The sequence below is a fragment of the Cyprinus carpio genome, chromosome A4 (assembly GCF_018340385.1).
Source record: "Cyprinus carpio isolate SPL01 chromosome A4, ASM1834038v1, whole genome shotgun sequence".
In the NCBI taxonomy this organism is placed as follows: Eukaryota; Metazoa; Chordata; class Actinopteri; order Cypriniformes; family Cyprinidae; genus Cyprinus; species Cyprinus carpio.
The window spans coordinates 5,971,140-5,989,959 of record NC_056575.1 but is presented as its reverse complement, the minus strand read 5'-3'; the positions used below and the strand labels follow the sequence as shown (position 1 = coordinate 5,989,959).

The 18,820-nt window shown below is 35.9% G+C and overlaps 3 protein-coding genes across 5 annotated transcripts in view; 2 read left to right on the top strand and 1 right to left on the bottom strand.

The window, feature by feature from the left end:
* The window catches only part of LOC109054944 (ADP-sugar pyrophosphatase-like), a 71,992-nt gene extending 63,155 nt beyond the window's left edge, over positions 1-8,837 (top strand). Inside the window, exons 1-10 of one of the 2 annotated variants that reach the window (XM_042738828.1) lie at positions 4,300-4,431; positions 4,565-4,665; positions 5,706-5,773; positions 6,295-6,347; positions 6,435-6,542; positions 7,068-7,163; positions 7,258-7,359; positions 7,482-7,490; positions 7,575-7,628; positions 7,794-8,837. In XM_042738828.1, the coding sequence (XP_042594762.1) occupies positions 4,615-4,665; positions 5,706-5,773; positions 6,295-6,347; positions 6,435-6,542; positions 7,068-7,163; positions 7,258-7,359; positions 7,482-7,490; positions 7,575-7,628; positions 7,794-7,903 (651 nt within the window). In that variant the 5' untranslated portion in view covers positions 4,300-4,431; positions 4,565-4,614 and the 3' untranslated portion in view covers positions 7,904-8,837. Of the gene's footprint in view, positions 1-4,299; positions 4,432-4,564; positions 4,666-5,705; positions 5,774-6,294; positions 6,348-6,434; positions 6,543-7,067; positions 7,164-7,257; positions 7,360-7,481; positions 7,491-7,574; positions 7,629-7,793 lie in introns of those variants that run through there. The other variant, XM_042738831.1, reaches the window with a different exon arrangement.
* On the bottom strand, positions 281-4,178 carry LOC109054943 (cell division cycle protein 123 homolog). The gene is made up of 13 exons (XM_019072172.2): positions 4,019-4,178; positions 3,607-3,678; positions 3,235-3,295; positions 3,119-3,151; positions 2,944-3,039; positions 2,751-2,857; positions 2,568-2,616; positions 1,998-2,073; positions 1,688-1,810; positions 1,565-1,593; positions 1,268-1,396; positions 1,045-1,182; positions 281-529 (listed from the first exon to the last, which is right to left on the bottom strand). The coding sequence occupies exons 1-13, from the start codon at positions 4,090-4,092 to the stop codon at positions 500-502; spliced, it is 1,017 nt and encodes a 338-aa protein (XP_018927717.2). The 5' UTR covers positions 4,093-4,178; the 3' UTR covers positions 281-499.
* Positions 8,838-9,455: 618 nt separating the features above from the next.
* Positions 9,456-18,714, top strand: LOC109054946 (protein MCM10 homolog). Of its 2 annotated transcripts, XM_042738747.1 has the most exons (19): positions 9,456-9,612; positions 11,029-11,262; positions 11,352-11,597; positions 11,686-11,744; positions 11,820-11,884; positions 12,618-12,783; positions 13,053-13,220; positions 14,071-14,187; positions 14,269-14,462; positions 14,552-14,622; positions 14,702-14,815; positions 15,430-15,547; positions 15,770-15,983; positions 16,700-16,832; positions 16,928-17,058; positions 17,300-17,413; positions 17,842-17,987; positions 18,139-18,181; positions 18,358-18,714. In XM_042738747.1, the coding sequence occupies exons 1-19, from the start codon at positions 9,606-9,608 to the stop codon at positions 18,439-18,441; spliced, it is 2,424 nt and encodes an 807-aa protein (XP_042594681.1). In that variant the 5' UTR covers positions 9,456-9,605; the 3' UTR covers positions 18,442-18,714. The 2 variants fall into 2 exon arrangements, with proteins under 2 accessions (XP_042594681.1, XP_042594670.1); XM_042738736.1 differs by having other exon boundaries at positions 11,686-11,884.
* Positions 18,715-18,820: the final 106 nt, after the last annotated feature.

Below are 18,820 nucleotides of genomic sequence, written 5' to 3'. Positions count from 1 at the left end.
AAGAGAAAGTATAAATATATTCCAATAACAGCTTATACAAAAACTTGCACACAAAGTTACTTATTATTTGGCGCCCCCACGTGGATGCTAAAAAAATCGGTAGAAAACAAAAATTTAGTTTGGTCTCATTGTGAAGATACTAAATTTTAAAATGGCATAATTTACACACACATTTTTTTTTTTTTTTTTAGTTAAAACTTTTTTATTAATTCATAACAGTTTTAAATCTATTGCACTTTGAAATTTGTGTGTGACCACTACTGCATATAGAAAGCATAAATTAACTGAGCATTTAACAGGGACTTTATTGGTAAGCACACATCCCATTATATACAAGGAGAGCTTCCTACAAAGTTTGGTACCTATTTAATCTCAACCCTGAAGTAGCCAATCAAGCTCTTCCAATTCACTTGAAAAACACAGACAGGTCTATTCAAACAGGATTGGAAGTAAACTGCAGGAGGTAGTAGCAACATACTAAGGTCCCTCCCCTTCTTCATCAGACTCCTCCTCCTCCTGCTGACCCTTTCTGCAATTACAGAGAAAGTAAAGAAATACAAGTATAAAAATCTCAGTCAAATTTCTATTTTGATTTTGTAACATTTAAAGAAAAAAATAATATTTGCTGAAAATTTACTCAACCTCAGGCCATCCAAGGAGTAGATAAGCTTGTTTCTTAATTTAAACAGATTTGGTGAAATGTAGCATTACATCACTTGCTCACCAGTGCAAGTGAATGGGTGCCATCAGAATGAGAGTCCACACCACTTTTCACTTCACAAGATGTTAACTGAACTCTCATTCTGACGGCACCCATTCACTGCTGAATGAGCAAGTGATTTAATGCTATATTTCTCTGAATATGTTCCAGTGAAGAAACAAACACATCCTGGATGGCCTGAGGGTGAGTAAATTTTCAGCAACTTTAATATTTGGGTGAACTATGTGAGTGACTTATGTGCATGAATGTAGCCGGTGTGAAAGTTTCCTCTCTTTTTCTACAGAGGTCCTTGTCTCTGTTGTTTTTATCCCCATCTCACTCACCAGCTTAAGAAAATCAATGAGCTTATAGGCATCTTCCCCTGTGGTCAGGTCCAGGAAGTCTCGTGGGATTCTGTAGGACAGACATGGGCTGGGCTGCACAGTGACTTCACTGGTGGTGTAACGGAATGCAGGTCCCTCCTAATAAAATACGACACACATATATAACCGCATATTTATCTTTTAAAATACAGGCAGTGCAATACATATGAAAGGGTACAACTACCTGCAGTGCTGTATCTTCTTGCGTTTGATTGGCTGTGAGATTTTTGCCAGATGTTAGCTCCTCCCACGTGAAAAGAAAAGAGTCTGTGACTTCACCAAACGGGTTGAAGTCAATCAACCACACGCGTCCCTTTAGAAAGACAAACTTTTTTATAAGCATGTGCAAATATTTTCATAATTGTTAAAGATTCAACTCAAACCTGCTGTCCAGCTTGCACTGGAGCTACATTTAGTACCATCCATTGCTATACAGTAAGTAACACATTTAAATGTGAAATTTGCATTCATAAAAACTTACTGAGCTGTCTCTGTAAACGTCCAGCACGACTAAACGGATAAAGAAAGAACACTGTTAATGCACATATGTTACTTTTTAAAAACAAGACAAATATTTTCTGCCTCTCCACACTGATACACTTACAGTCCTCATCTGGGAACTGATACTGAATGTGATCTCTAAAGAATTCCAGTATCGCGGAGGAGATGCTGTCCTCTTGTTTGGCGATGTGCTGGTAATGTTGTGTGTAATCTCTCTGACTAATTGCTAAAAAACAAACTTGATCTCAGTAAGCAGATTACCACATGCACATGTGGTCAGAGAGGTGCTAGGACAATGTTGTTGGAAATGTTCTACTTATTTCCATTGCATTACATACATTATACAATACATTCACTGAAAGGCATTATATTTAAAACAGAATATAGACACATCAGATGCACAATTTACATACCGATTATTTTGTTCTCTTTCACAAAGCAGCGGAATTCTGCTCCTGGAATGAGCTCGCTCCATTTTCTCAACACCAACTGCAAAAAATTAGTCCCAGAGAGGAAGAATATATTATGTAATAATATTTATTTATTTGGGAGATATTTAAGGGTTATTCATTGGGTTACATTATGACATATTACAATAATATAATATACTTTTTTTTTTTTGAAAGCAGTCTCTTATGCACTTTTGCATTTATTTGAAAAATACAATAATAAAATGTAATATTGTGAAATATTATTACAGTATTAAATAACTGTTTTCTATTTATATACGTTTTAAATTGTTATTTGTTCTTGTGATGCAAAGCTGAATTTTCAGCATCATTACTTCTTATTATCAACGTTGAAAACAGTTGTGCTGCTTAATATTTTTTTGGAAATTGTAATACATTTTTTCAGGAATCTTTGATGAATTGAAAGCTCAAAAGAACAGCATTTGTTTGATAATATAATATTATTAATATAACAATATAATATAAGCCTGAGTATGTAGGAGTATGTTTGGCTGGTTTATTGAGATTCTGTACCTCATATTTTATGGTTGGGTCTGGAGAATCATCACTACAGTGGAGGAATCTGACAAAAGAGTACAAAATTGTTTTCTTGAATTTCTTAAGAAGAAAAACCCATTCACATGGAGCATGATGGGAACTGAGAATATCAGCATTTATGAACCTGCGAGCGGTCAGAGACCTGTGTGAGACACTTACGGCTGTGTGAGGTCGTGCGTGATGAAATCTGAACTTTTGAAAAGGAGGAAGATGTCGCACAGACTCTGACACTGTAAGGAACTGTTCAGGGCAATCCAGTTAGCATCCTGAGAGCAAGACCGAAAGATGAAGGATGTTGTGAGTATTATGTATTCATGAGTATAAAATGCGATTCTAAGTAAACTCTTCTCACCCGAGGGGCGCTCCAGTTCAGCTTTGGGAAGACACGCCCACCTAGAACATTTATTGCCTCTTGCACCCTTATCTTGAACTCTGGGAATTCTGGGGCCTGAAAAAGACACACACTTGAGTACCTGCACAAGTGTATGACGTGACAGCTTTGATTGGCTGCGAGGAATAAGACGCACCGTAACTGCTGTTGTAGTTTCATCATCAGTCCACTGGAAAGCAAAAGCATGACATCAGGAAACTGGCTGGTTGTTTAAGAGATAACTAAACGTATTTCACTCAGCCACACACATACCTGAACGTCCTCCTCATCTGAGTCACTGTTATTGGTCTGTGTTTGTGAACTGTTGTTCTCACTATAAAGAGAGACAATCAGATATTGCTTATTTATTCAATAACAAGGCAACAAAAGTCAAATCTAGTCGCCTTCGTTTATATAGTGCTTTATACAAATTGTGTCAAAGCAGCTTTACAGTATTAAACAGGAGAACAGCCAATGATGCAGGAGGACAATAGTAAACACTCAGTTTTAAAGTCAGTTCATCATTGATTCAGTGATGTCACCGTCCAGCTCAGTTCAGTTCAAGGCCACAATATTGATAGAAAAGAAGTGAACAGAAAGAGTTGTTATAATTTATTCAACACCAAAATTTTGCCTAAATCTCACCTTCCAGAAACCACAAGTGTCCCGTCATCAAATAAATAATCAATTACATTTTGAGGTATAGGTAGAATCAAGCTGGGGGAAAAAAAGAGAAAATAACCAAACTTAATTACAACAGCACTGACATAACGATATTAACAGCACAGACAACTATATAAACCTAATTTTCCTATATATAATGTACTATAACAAAGCTTAGAATCTTTTGAGTTTATATAGAAGGAAACACACACACACACACACACACACACACACACACACACACACACACACACACACACACACACACATATTTATAGTTTAGTGATGGAATCACATTATAATGCAACTTCTATCGCAAGATTTTGTGGACTTTCTGAGTTTTCCGATCTTTATATATTATCAGTCTGCGCAAAAAAAAAACCCACTCTCTTACCTCTTAATAGTGTGTTTCTTGAATAAAGGATACCAAACAGAAAACTGACAGTTTACAACCTGCTCTTTCTTCATGCTGCCAGAAACTTACACTGTAATCTGCGCAACCTCGAAAACATTCCGGCATACCGGGAGTATTAATAACTACAGTTCCGGCTCATAACGAATCTGTATTTTCATACTTCAAGGGGAGTTTTGTGTTCAGCTATATTAGTTTTTTTTTAATATTAGTGACTAGGTTGACAATATAACGTATGCAACGATAACTCGATCCAATGCAGTGCACACGAGGAGGAAGGGTTTTAGCGGCACACAAGTAGGCAAGACTTACTGAGCATGTGACTACGTTACTTGGAAGAAAACTAAACTGGATAGGTCACTGCGATTTATTTGACATACTTTAGGATTTGACTGGTACGTATTGCACTGATTGAAACTACTTGGATTGATCTCCCGTTACTTTGTTTATGTATCAACTAGATTAGGTGACTGTGGTCATCATGACAGCATCAGGCGCCCTGTAACTTCGTTTCTGTCGTACGTGCAGATTTTCTGTAGCTGTTCCAGTGCTTCAACATCCCTGATCGCCTGCACAACATGAGCTCTCCTAAGAAAGCGACTACTGAACCTCATGTCATCAAAGAAGAGGTGAGAATCTGTCTTAAAGGGATACTCCACCCCAAAATGAAAATTTTGTCATTAATCACTTAGCCCCATGTCGTTCCAAACCAGTAAAAACTTGAGATATTTTGGATGAAAACTGGGAGGCCTGTGACTGTCCCATAGATTGCCAAGTAAATAACAGTGTCAATAAAAGGTATGAAAGTCGTCATCAGAATACTCCATCTGCCATCAGACGTGCAATTTGGGTTATATGAAGCGACGGGAACACTTTTTGTAAGCAAAGAAAACAAAAATAACAATATTTTTTCAATAATACCTTTGTCAGCGGTCTCCTCTGTGTTCTCAATATCACCGTATGCTCTTCTGTATCATCCGCTCCACAAGTATGCGCCATTTTCTTTCAAATCAAAGCTAAATACACATAGAAACAGTGCATCCTTGTGACGCAGATGATACAGAACAGCATACGATGATACGGAGAGACACAGAGGAGAGGAATTGTTGAATAAAGTCGTTATTTTTGTTTTCTTCGTTTACATAAAGTGTCCCCGTTGTTTCATATAACCCAAATTGCACGTCTGATGGCAGATGGAGTATTCTGACGACGACTTTCATACCTTTTATGAACCTTGACACTGTTATTTACTTGTCAGTCTATGGGACAGTCTCAGGCCTCCAGGTTTTCATCCAAAATATCTTAAATTGTGTTCCAAAGACGAACGGAGCTTTTACTGGTTTGGAATGACATGGGGGTAAGTGATTAATGACAAAATTTTCATTTTGGGGTGGAGTATCCCTTTAAAGTGATAGTTCACCCTTAAATGAAAATACTGTCATCATTTGCCCACCCTCATGTTGTTCGAAACCTGGATTCGTTTTTTTAAATAGTGCATTTTTCAATGAAGTGAATGATGTCATTTTTGCCTAGCATTACTTGTTCCTTGGAAAAAGGAACAACATGAAGGTTCATTTTTGTATGAACTATCCCTTTAAAATAATGTCATTCTTGTAATATGTTGTGCTTAAAGTACTCTGTAAACATATGAATAATGTGTTCTTGTTAGCTGATAGTGAGTGGAAAATGGCTGAAGCTTGAGAAGACCACATATGTGGATCCCTCTGGAAGCACCAGGTATTGATCTGTGATTTTGTGTGTGTGTGTGTGTGTGTGTGTGTGTGTGTGTGTGTGTGTGTGTGTGTGTGTGTGAATGATGTGAGACCTTTGACCTCTGGACATGATGATAATCCTACTGATTAAAATTATCTTTTTTATTGTTGCTTTCAATTAATCATCCTAAAACATTTTTCTCTTTCATTTTCACTTAAATTGATTGGTAGGTGCTTGCATGATTAGTTATTAAAATATGCACAGTATGATCTTAATGCATATTTTTTTTTGTCTCCTCAGAACATATATTATCCAGAAAATATACTAAAAAACATTTTTTTATTTAATTAAAAAAAATAAATAAATTATCAGTACTATTGTTGATTCTTGTATGTTTTTGTATAATGATTGTTTCTTAAGAAAATTGTATATTATTGTAAATGATGTATTGAAGTGATATTGTTAATGTTGCCATGAATGTAGACATCGTTGGTGATATGGCATTAAAACATAAATAAATAAATAAAAATAAATTGTCTCCTCAGAACATGGGAAACAGCAAAGAGAACAACCCGAGTCGCAGACAGTGCTACTGATGGTGTGTTTGCAGTCTCATGCATGCTTATTTGAACCAGTGTGTATGCTTTAATGCTCTATATTTATTAACATGTTTGAATTCATCTAGGTGTAGCAATCATAGCCCTACTGAAGAGGACTCTGCATAAAGACTGTGTCGTAATGGTGAAGCAGTTTCGTCCACCCATGGGCTGCAACACACTGGAGTTTCCTGCAGGTTTGATTAGGCAACAAAAAAAAGACCTAATATTATCTAATCTGATTATGCTGAGTTCAATAAAAACATTCCAGTTTTTCACAAAATAAGAATTAAGATTTTTTTAAATTATAAGTATATCAAAATAACAAGCAGTCAGATGTCTAAAGTTTGAATGAAAAAATGATTAAAACTGGGTCATTTAACTGTGCAAAAAGTGATAATCAGGATAAGACAGAAAATAATGTCTTTAGAATCATTCATACATGTGGAAATTGGCTGAGAATTGAAGAAATTATTCTAACAGGCTCAGAGGAAGAAAGGCCTTTTTTTGACAGTTTTCAGGTGATGGAGGGATAATACAAGACTTGGTTGTACTACAAAAACATCATATTTTGTGAAAAAGTGTGATTTGCTTGAGCAAAACAGCCTCTATTTTTTTGGAAACAGAAATTAGTAAGAAACAAGTATTGGATTTCATTCAGCAAATATGATGTAAATATGACAGTGTAGTTATCGATTATTCTCTGTGCATGAATATTTCAGGTCTGATAGATGACAATGAGAGTGTTGAAACTGCTGCTTTGAGAGAACTAAAGGAGGAAACAGGTTACAAAGGAGAAGTAGTGGGCATCACCCCAGGTACAGCTGCTTTAATGTGTGTGTGTGTGTGTGTATACCTGTCAAAATGTATGTAACTTTGCATATTTTAATGTCTCATGCCCATGTCTTTTAGTCTCGTGTTTAGATCCGGGCTTGTCTAACTGCACCACACAGATGGTGATTGTACATATCAATGGAGATGACACTGAAAATGTAAACCCCACTCAGCAGCTGGGTGAGTGAAGGAGCATCAGGAGGCTTTTTTTTACTAATATTTCATCACAGAACCATGTGTCTGTTCATACTGTGTTTTAATGCTGAGCAAACCGTTTCTTTTGTCTCCACTGTGCTGTCTAGGTGATGGAGGTACGTATTTGATTTCTAATAAAATCGTCAACATTATTGCTTTGTGTTTTTTGTTCTGAAAGCATATCATTGTTTGCCTCTCAGAATTTGTGGAGGTTATTCTTCTACCTCTAAATGAATTTCAGCAAAAAATTGATGGTGAGTGATCTTGCTCATGAGGAATACATAAATCTTTAGTTTTTAATGATATCTGTTGGATATAAATAACTGTATTGCTAAGTAAATGGCCTGTTTATTCATTATTCATTTTCAGTTTGTTAGGGTTTGCTTTGGTGTACTAAACCAGAATTGTTATTTTTATAGACCTGCTGCAGAAAGAGAAAATAGCGGTGGACTCCAAGGTGTATATTTATGCCATGGGAATGTCGCAGGCCTTCTTTAAACCCAGAGAGCTGCCTCTGCTGAAGCAGTGAGATGCACAGATCTCTCACCTGGAGTACACTAAAGACAGACAGAGTTTGTGTGCTGTCACACACTGTTGTGTATGGAAGCCTGTTTCTGCAATGGGATTTAAAATAGAAGAATAATAATATTAATTAAAAAAAGAGTAATTGCGACTTTTACAATCCTGACTTTTTTATGAGGACAAAAAGTCAGAATTCTGAGACAGAATTCTGAGATATAAATTCACAATTCTTTTTCTCTGAATTTTGTTTACATCATTATTCTGTTTTTTGTTTCTGTAATGGTGTAAAAAGAAGGAATTGCAAGTTTATATCTCACAATTGTGAGAAAAAAGGTCTGAATTGTGATATATAAACTCTCACAATTACTGTTTTTATCATTAATTTTTATTCCGTGGCAGAAACGGGCTCCGGACACATCGCTGTGATTAAATCAACCGTTACTTGACCATGACCTTAGTGTTTAGCCACAGTTGCCTGAACATTCCTATTAAACTAACAGTATTTGATTAACAGGTATTCAGCGTTCGCACCGTTTTAGAATTTAAAAATATGAATATATAGGATTTGACCAAATTGAACTAAAAGTTTTGGAAACTAGAAATATAACTTCTCTGTGAATGTTTTGCACATGTCCTGTCTGTTATTGACCTTTAATAAGACATTATATTTAGAGGTCATACATTAAGTGTCACAGAAAGATGCCTTATTAGGAAAGGTGCTTTGTGTTGTGATCAGATCTTGGCATTAATCTAGTAAAACAGACCCCAAAGGTGTGTTTTTGACATACTGTAGCTATGTTTTCACATAAGGTCAGTAGCAAGAAGATTATATTGTGTATCCAATTGTCAAATGTGTTCTAAAATGTTGCAGTTTGTGCTGGAAGAAGCAAATTCAATGCTGTTTACATTATCATTTTTGTCTAATAAATTTGACAGTTTAATTTTTGCATTTGTGGGTGGTTTTGTCTCTAATTTGATAATTCTTATCATTCTTCCTATAGACCTATATACAGTATGTGTGCTCACATTTATTAAGAGTGCAAATGAATTGGCAAACCCAACTTTGATTTCTTTCTAGGGTTTATTGGTCATTTGCACAGGGTACAACTTGGCACTGAAAGGTTGTATATTTATATTTAGTTACGTAAGTTAAAGAATAAAGAAACCCATTAAGCATATTATGTAAATTATACATTTTGGCGAATTTATACAATTATTATGCTATTATAAGTATTCATTATTTCAAAGTCGAATTATACTTGTCTTAAGCAAAATCGAAATCTAAAAGAGAGTACCCTTTACCAACAAATAAGCTTTTTTTTTCGACTGGAACACATTAAGCATGTTTTAAAAACCATTTTGAGCCGAAAATGTAAATATAGCCACGTGAGGCTACATTTAACAATTAGTTTTATTTATTTAAAAAAAAATATATATTATTAATTTTTACAAAAATGATTTTGTACACTTGTGATACTTTTACTATATAAATAAATTAGTTATTATTATTATTATTATTATTATTATTTATTTTGTTGTGGACAGGCACAAAGTTCTACCGAAAAAGTGACGTAGTTCCGGGGTCCTGAATATCAAACACTTTTCGCGCCAACGTTGAAAGAACTGCTGCTACATCTGTTCCAGCGAACACAATATTAAAAAATCGCTTTCACTGAAAAACAAAGCGACGAAAAGCAATCGAAATCAACATGACAGGTGAGCCCAGCAGCAAGTCAGTACAAATGCTAGGCTAGTTTATCACTCTGTTGAATAAACCATAGTTAAGTTAGACGAGAAATGAACGTTGCTGCAGTTCCTGGTAGAGCAAGACGTTTAAATCTGATTTCTAGCAAAAAAATATAAAGTATATAAGTTTAATATATTGCTAAATTTGTCTCGTTTATAGTATGTTCATGTAACGTGACTTTATCTGATCATATGTTTAATATGCAGCGCATGTGCAGTATTTTAAGCGTAGTCCCCATGACAGTCAACATTATACTGTTTATTGTGTCTAAAATATTGAATCAATGTGTATTATACTGTTCTATATCCTCCTGAGAACCAGAAAAATTGTTGTTGTTTTTTTATGTCGTAACATTGGTTGGAGCGCAAAGAAAAAAATGGAGAGGAAAAAAATATATATTTAAAAAAAAAAATTGTATTCATATTTTATTCTATGTCCGTTGTAGATGACGCCAAGAGTAAGTTATTCAGAGAGAGAGAGAGAGAAGAAAGACATGAAAAGCATGTATAGGCAAAAAAAATGTTCATTCACCAGTCAGTTTTTAGGTTTCAGACTATTTTTAAGCAAACTTTGTACAAAGATTATTCTCTCAACTATGTTATGAAAGATATAAGTCCATGATTTGATATGATTTTGTACTTTATGGAGTATGTGTGTAAAATGTCCACAAGCTGTTATTACCATTCTATCTAATGTATCTATACATTGCATCTAATTTGCATATTCATGTAATTAAAGAAAAAAGAAGTGTAATAAAGGGAGTAATAACTTGGCAATATTTTCATAAGAAGATTTCATAGGAATATTGATCTGTAATTTCTTTCCTTATTGACTTCAAAACGCCTGATTGACATGCCGTCTGTCCTGGTGTCCTCTACAGAAGACCTGTATGAAGATTATGCCCCGCTTCATAACAAAAAGTCATATTCCGATTTGAAACCCCATAACAGTTTTTTGAGATGTTTATTTGGGACAAACAATTAGAAAATTAGCCAGATTTATGTGGTAATTACACAGCTTTATCATATTTCCATAAGAGTGCTAAATTTGATCATTCTGTCAATATCAGACCAAGTAAAGGGAGTGTTTATGATCAAACATTTGATATCTCTAAAAAGCTAAAACTGGCATGTAGGGTCTAATAGGAATTCACTCAAATATAATGTCCTCTACAGAGGACAAAAGTCAATGCCTGGGTCACAGGTGGATAGATATTTGTATGGTATATTGTATATGATCCTTACAAACTGTTGATATAAATTTAGTGTTTGCTGAATGTCAAGTATACTCTATTATAAAATGTATGTATTGAACATATTATAATGTTATGCTTTTACTGTATGTAATTCGATTAAATGAATCTGCATTCATGTGTCTGACATCAGAGGAGGAGAATCTGGACATGTTGCTGTCTTTATTTGCGGAGAGTGAGAGCCAGGAACAGGTGACTCCCGCCGCTGGTGAGGGCAGTGACAATCTGGACGACCTCTTCGATGAGGATGATGATGGTGATCCCTATATTGAGCCGGAGGAGGAAGGGGAAGACGACGCGGCACCTGGGAACTCCAGCTCAGCTGAAGTGAACAGTGACTTGAATAAGTCAAAGGAAGATCTGGAGGGTAGAGCTCTGTAGTTATTCTAGGCATGATTATATATGTGCAGGTTATGCACGTGTTGTGTGTTGATCATGAGTGTATTTGTCTATCAGCCGAGCTGAAATTAATGCAGGAGAAGATGCAAAAACTACAGCAGCAGCTGGAGGCCTCACAGAAAACCACACAGCCTGAAAACAAACCCTCCGTCCAGAGACAGACAAGCACTAAGTCCTTAACAACACCTCGGGGGGGTTCGAAAACTCCCCCACCAACAGGACGGGACAGCGATGGTTCTCCTCCATCAGATGTCACAGCAAAGCTGAAAAGCAAGCAGAGGACGGCCCACCACACCAAAGCAGGTGAATGTTGCAATGATTCTTTTTGCTTTCAAAAATGCAAATGTTTGCAATATATTAAAATCATATGCATTTTATTTTTGTAAACAAGCCACTTCAGTAAGGCAGACTTCTACTGGCCAGAGTATGATCAACTGCCCATCTCAGCCAGTAAGAGACGCTGCAAAAGTAAACCATACTTTGAAGTCACCGCTCTCTCTCAAGACTCCTCCCGCTGTGTGTCAGGCCACGCCTCGTCCATCGGTCAGTCAAGAGGTTGCCGTGGAGAAGTTCTCAGGTCTCAGACTCAGGTCAGTGTACTGTAAAGTGGGCTTGTTGAAACGATTAATATTGCTTTAATTGATTTTATTATATGGAAAACGGATAATTTAAGTTACAGTTAATATGCTGATTTGGTGCTGAAGAAATATTTCTCATTATTATCAATATTGAAAACCGTTTTTTTTTTTGTGGGAACAGTCATAAGCTACCACTGTAAAGTTTGCTCTAAGATTTAAAAAGAAAATAGAAATAACTTTATTTTTCGAAGATGCATTAAATTGATCAAAAGTGACGGTAAAGATATTTATAATGTTACAAAACATTTCTATTTCAAATAAAAGCTGTTCTTTTGAACTCTCTATTCTGAAATATATTACGGTTTCCACAAACATTTATAACAAGTACTATACTTAATACTGAAGCACCAATTATGATTTGTAATAATTGAGCAGCATATTAGAATCATTTCTGAAGGATCATGTGACACTGAAGATTGGAGTAATGATGCTGAAAATTCAGCTTTGACGTCACAGAATAAATTGTATTTTAAAATATATTACAATAGAAAAATAAATAGTAATTAAATTGCACAATATTACTGTTTTGATTTTATTTTTTACCAAATAAATGCAGGCTTGGTGAACATAAGAGACTTTTTAAAAACGTATAAAATAATTATATCAGACTTTTCACCAGTAGTGTAAATATGTATTTGAGATTGTCCTGCTATTGAAAAACACAATATGTTATATTTCCCTGTAGGAAACCACGCCTGTCTTCCATAGACATTGAGCAAAAAATGGCCAGCCGCAGACTGATCAAGCTCTCTCAGTTGCCTGATCGACTGGCCAGAGACAATTTAGAGGACAGTGACTGGGTCACTTTCGCAGTCATGATAAATAAAATCACCCCACAGAGCAAAAACAATGTAAGTGATCATCATGGTTTTGTAACATGTTTGTTTCTGCTTTGTGTACTTGTGGATTATGGTTCTTACCATCAACCTGCCAGGGACTGCAGATGAAAATTAGCCTGAATGGCTAAATCTGGCACGTTTACATAGTAGACTTGTTTATTCATGTTAATTAATGTGTATTGTCCCTTTAAAAAAAAAAAAATCATTTGTGAGATCTCATATCCTGTATGTGGGTTATATGATGTGTATTTAATTACTTGCATGTATTATTTTTTTTGTAGGGGAAAACCTTCAGCATCTGGAAGCTGAATGATCTTCATAATTTGGAAGTGAATGTGTCTCTCTTCCTGTTCGGGTCTGTTCACACAGATCTGTGGAAGACTGACACTGGGACAGTGATAGGTGTCCTCAATCCCAACCCAATGAAGAACAAGGATGGTTCCAGTGAGGTTTGTGTAGAAACCTCTCAGTATTTTATACAAATTCTAAACTTTGACTATTTGTATCCTTTATTGAATAAAACCAAAATAATATTAACCAATAGTAAACTCACGTTTTCATCCAATCGAATCCTGATGCTTGAAAATCAAGTCCCACCCTTGATTTATTACCTGCTGAATATTGTTTCACTCAAAAGTGTCACATTATGGAAGTAAAATGCTAAAATGGTAATTTAATGTTATTTTTGAAATCAACAGCAGTCTTTCCTCAGCTGTTCTGCAAAACGTAACTTTTAGTTTTTTTTTTTCCTCTTGTCTTTCCATTTCGGCTGATGTCATCAAGACTTATTAGACTTTGAATCTATAACGAACTGTCATATAGAGACCTTGATTCATAATCTAAATAATTATTACTGGAAAATAAATCAAGAGTGATAAACTAAGCCCTGGCCTACCAGTGTTATTGTTAATTATTATTATTATTTATTTATTGATAATTTAAATAAACCTTAAGTAAAATATTAATATTTAAATACTTATTTTTTCAAAATAAATTTAAGTTGACATATTAAAAATTTCTAATGCTTAAAATAAATAAATTAAAATTTAAGTTTTTGTAAATTAATTAAAAACTGACTAATAAAAATGTGAAAAATGCACAAAATGTTTAAAATACAAAAATTCTAAATATTATTAAATACTATAATACATAAATGATATTGAAGTAACACAGTATATAAATACTAAAATAATATTTTGCATAACCCCTTTTTATTTCTAAAATGTTGGGAGTGAAAAAGGTTGTCAACATTTCATGTTCATTTTAATGAGAGTAATGTGTTATTTGTTGTTTGTCCAGCTCTGCCTTACAGTGGATCACCCACAGAAGGTCCTTATCGTGGGAGAAGCCATGGACTTCGGCACTTGCAAGGCTAAAAAGAAGAACGGAGACTCTTGCACTCAGCTAGTCAACTTGGTGAGTCTCCATGTCCAAACATCAGGCTTTACTGCAGTAATTCATAGCTGGCCAATTCATTGCTACTGTTTGCTTTAACAGTATGAATGCCAGTACTGCCAGTACCACGTTAAAGCCCAGTACAAGAAAATGAGCTCGAAAAGGGCGGAGCTTCAGTCCAGCTTCACAGGCTCTGCCTCTGGCAAAGGAAGGGGGCGGGGCAGTTTGAGGGAGCGCCTGTGCCAATCTGACTTCCACTACGGGGGCATGTCCTCACTCGCCTGTGCGCCCTCAATGTGAGTTCACTGCCTCTTTTTATGACTGTCACCTCCCTTTAAATCCACCCAGACCCTAAAATTATTGCATGAATCTTTTATTTTGACAGGTCTGCCCCACAGCCAAAGAAACAACCCACTATACAGTCTGTTTTGGCATCCATCCCAACAAAGAAACTTGGTAAACTTTACTCCCCCCAACCCAAATGCTGATTTTGTGCTGGTGTTCATGTTTTCTAACCAAGTCTTTCTTCATGTAGTTCTGAATTCAGGTGAGGTGTCGGGCTGTTCAGATGACTTCAAAGGCCTGATATCTATGCCGACACCTGGAGCGCTTAATATTAAAAAGCATTTAGGACAAGCCAAGAATACAGGTAATTTTAAAGGGATAATTCATCCAAAAATTAAACTTCTGTCACCATATACTCACTCTGATGTTGTTTCAAACCTGTAAGAAAACTTCAAATCTCATTTACACTTGTGCATATTCATACCATCGGCCATCATGCCAGATTCGACATCGGTGTTGGTTTCCATACGTTTTATGTAATTTGAGTGCTACTGGTTGCACTTCTAATAAATATGAATGTTCTCTGCTGTTGCTGTACTGTTTTGGGCCAGCAGATGTCTGCCGAATGCCACCCCACAATTATCATGCAAAGAAATAAACCAAAGCAAGCACATTTATGTCAGAAATATAAGCAAGGTTTCTGTGAATCTTTTGGAAAGGTCATAATAAGTTACACAAATAAAGGTATTAAATTGAGCAGAAAGTCCTACATTTGTAAAGTCATGATATTAAATGTTGCATGCACTGCAAAAAGTTTTTTGTTTTATCTAAACATCCCTAAATCAGTAAACATTTACTTGAGATGCAAATTAAACATGAAGTCATGTTTTCTGAGAAATTGGAACGAAATGTGTACAGCCTCAGTGCATACTAATAATCATGCAAATTTAATCTCCAACTTGCCTTTATTTCATTTAGCTGTTGCAGGATCTTCAGTTCAGTCTATATCTGCGTCCGACCTTCTCAAGCAGCAGAAAGAAGAGCTTCAGCAGAGAATGTTGGCTCGAAAGAAGAGGGCGGAAGAGATTCAGAAGAGGTGAGAGGCGTTTGTTCTAGTAAATGTTGAATTGACTACGCATTGTATTTGTTTTGCATTACATTTGGAAGCTTATTCATTGTTTAGTGTTTCAGTATCGAGTCTTTGGGGTGATTGTAGTCTCTAACTTCTGTAAACTGCAAATCCTTTGTGCTTATGATAAAGACCTTTAACCTGTCCATATAGTATATGTACTATAAATATTAAGTCTTCTCTACTCAGGGTGCTCCAGAGTAGTGCTCCCTCCCGGCCAAATGTTAGCAGGGGTTCCTTGCTGTCCCCGAAAGCAGCCTCGCAGGTTCCGAAAGGGTCGCCTGGCTTCACGTCTTGTCTCTCAGGTCCTCCTGTGCCCACACTAGGCCGTGGCTTTTCAGAAGGAGAAGACATCCTCCTTGATACATCTCCACCTTCATCAAAGAGCCTCTCAGCCGCAAAGGTATTGTTTCGGGAAAGTGCTCCATCATTTGTTAAAGAATATTTTCAATTCCAGTACATTTTGTCGTAGTGTATCTTTTTTTTTTTTTTTTTTTTTTTTTTTTTTTTTACTAAAAACTAATAAAAAAGTTTTTTATTAATTTGATTAAACTATTTACTAAATTAAAAACTCCTCAAATACATTTTTAAAATAATATTAATAAATGTAAAACCTTAGTTTATTCTATGAAGTTAAAAAAAATTGTACTTCTCATTTGTACTTCTTAAAATTATTATGAATGTCAATTATGAACACACACACACACACACATATATATTTATTTTAGTCATTTTATTTAAATGTATTTGTTTAAATATTAATGTATATATTTTTATTAAATGTATTATTTTATTATTAAATGTAAAAAAAAATTACATTTCCTATTTTGTGCCAAAAATTGCAATAAGAATAAACTATATTCTAATGTGTCTTTTAATTTTCTATTAAAAACAAAAGCTGTCGATAGATTAAAATAATTCTGATTAAACTCATGATTTCCAGCTTCAGTAAAGCAGTAATTTAGTAAAATTCGATATGTTAGTTGATATATTTTTATACTTTATATTTATACTCTGGGTCACTAGTTTGAAAACCCTCAATCTAACTGATGCTTTCAGGAAGGATTCCAACACAAACATTTAATCTGTTTATAATAGCTATTGTCTATTATTGCTTAGTTGGCGGCAATGAGGAAACTCAAAGCTAAAGGCTCAGTCATCGTTAAAGACGACCCGAATGCTGTAAAACGCAAGCGAGCCAACGGTGATGACATCACGGAGCGGGTGGAGCGTAATCTCTCCACACCTACAGGTACAGACATTCTTATCAGCTTTATTATTGACTCTTTGCTTGCTTGTTTTTCCTCAATTGCACTTATTCTTCTAAAAATCCATCTGCTGTATCAGATGAAAATTCAACTGGTGAGGAGGAGGAGCCAGCTCAGAAAAAGAGGCGGGAACAGCTAGACTATATCCAGTCGGAGGAGTTTCAGCGTATCCTCAACGCCAAGTCCTCAAACTCGTGGATGATGGGAGAGGTGTGTATTTTGGCTGAACATCAGTGCACATGTGTTTTGATATGAATGTCAGTGCTTTGATGTATGATGATGTCACAGTGGGTGGGGGCGGAGCTTGCGGTTGATTTGAAAGCGTTCGCCATGATCTTGCAAGATGGCTTTATTTGCTTTGGATTCTGTAGTGTTTCTTTTGCCGTATGGGATATGAAATGATGCCCAGGTGGAGTTTGCTTGCATGTTTGACAAAAGGTCTCATGTCTAGATTGAGGAACGGGCCATGCAGGAGTATTTTGAGCCGCTGGTGCAAAAAGAAAAGATGGAGGAGAAGATGAGGAGCATCCGGGAGATGAAGTGTCGGGCCGTCACCTGCAAAACCGTATGTCAACAAATTTGCAACTAAAGAGACTTCGTATCTGTCCTTTATGCTGAGTAATCCATACATTACATAATTCAGTTTTTAAGTCAAAAACATGGGTCAGAAAAAGCACTGGATGCGTTTTGAAGTTTCAAGTGAATGTCCCTGTTGAGTAAATAAGTCTCTCATTCAGGTCGTTACAAAAACAGAGCAATTTCTCCTGCATCATTAGTAGCTAATCAGTATTTATTTACAGCAAGTCATAATAACAAACCAATTTTGAACATAATTTGTGAGATACTACCTCAATAAATGTTGTTCAAGAGGAACAAAAGGCAATCAAACCTCTCTAAGATGCTTATTATACAATTCCGTGGTTTCGGACTGATTCCACCTGGAAATCACGGCCTGTTTATGCGGTTTAGTTCATGAGCCCTTCTCGCCCGCAGTGTAAATACACCCACTTTAAACCAGCAGACCGCTGTGTGGAAGAGAAACACGACTACCAATGGCACGACGCCGTCAAACGCTTCTTCAAATGCCCCTGTGGCCAGAGAAAGATCTGCCTGGGACGGATGCCACATGGAGCCTGCAGGTGAGGGGACACAGCAGCACCTCTAGGATTTATGTGTTAAATATATTACGTTATATAAGACATTTGATAACATATTGACATTTTAATACTTGACTGTCAGTTTAATATTTATTACTGCATGTTGTAATATAAATTTCACTTTCCATTTTAGCCATTGTGGCCTTTTTAAGTGGGAAAGAGATGGCATGTTAAAGGTACAGTTTCAATTTTTTACTGTTTTTATTATTTGACTCCTTGATTCTGATGCTTGGTTACTGTATTTGGAATGTATTTATTACACTTTGGATTATGTCTTTCAATGGCATCTCTGCAATTGTCAGCATGTGTTTAGTAACTCGCTCCAGATTTGACCCGTCTCTCATTTTCACAGGAGAAAAAGGGACCCAAAATAGGAGGGGAACTACTGTTGCCACGCGGAGAGGAACAGCCCAAGTTCCTCAGCAGTTTAAAGTAGAGTCAGCTGTCCCGTGTGCGGCCTGAGCCCAGTCTCACACAGAAGAGGACGCTTGGATCATGTCTTCATAATCAGAAAGATAGAGTGAAGGGGCTTCAGCGTTATTTTTGGTCAATGTTAAATGTCATTTTAGTAACTTAGTGTTTGTGTGTTGTTTTAAGTTAAGCTATCAAGTCTTTTTAAATGTAAATATCCATGTACTGTTATTTTAATTCTGAACTTTTATATCCACCGTGTCAAGTGGCACACCTGAATTAAACCATACTGAGTGAACTTGCCGTGTTTTATAGACTTTATGTGAATGTTCTCATTGATTTGACCAGAGCAGCAGGAGTGGCAGTAAGTCATTCTCCTGTCAGTCAGGTGCATGCGAGATTCA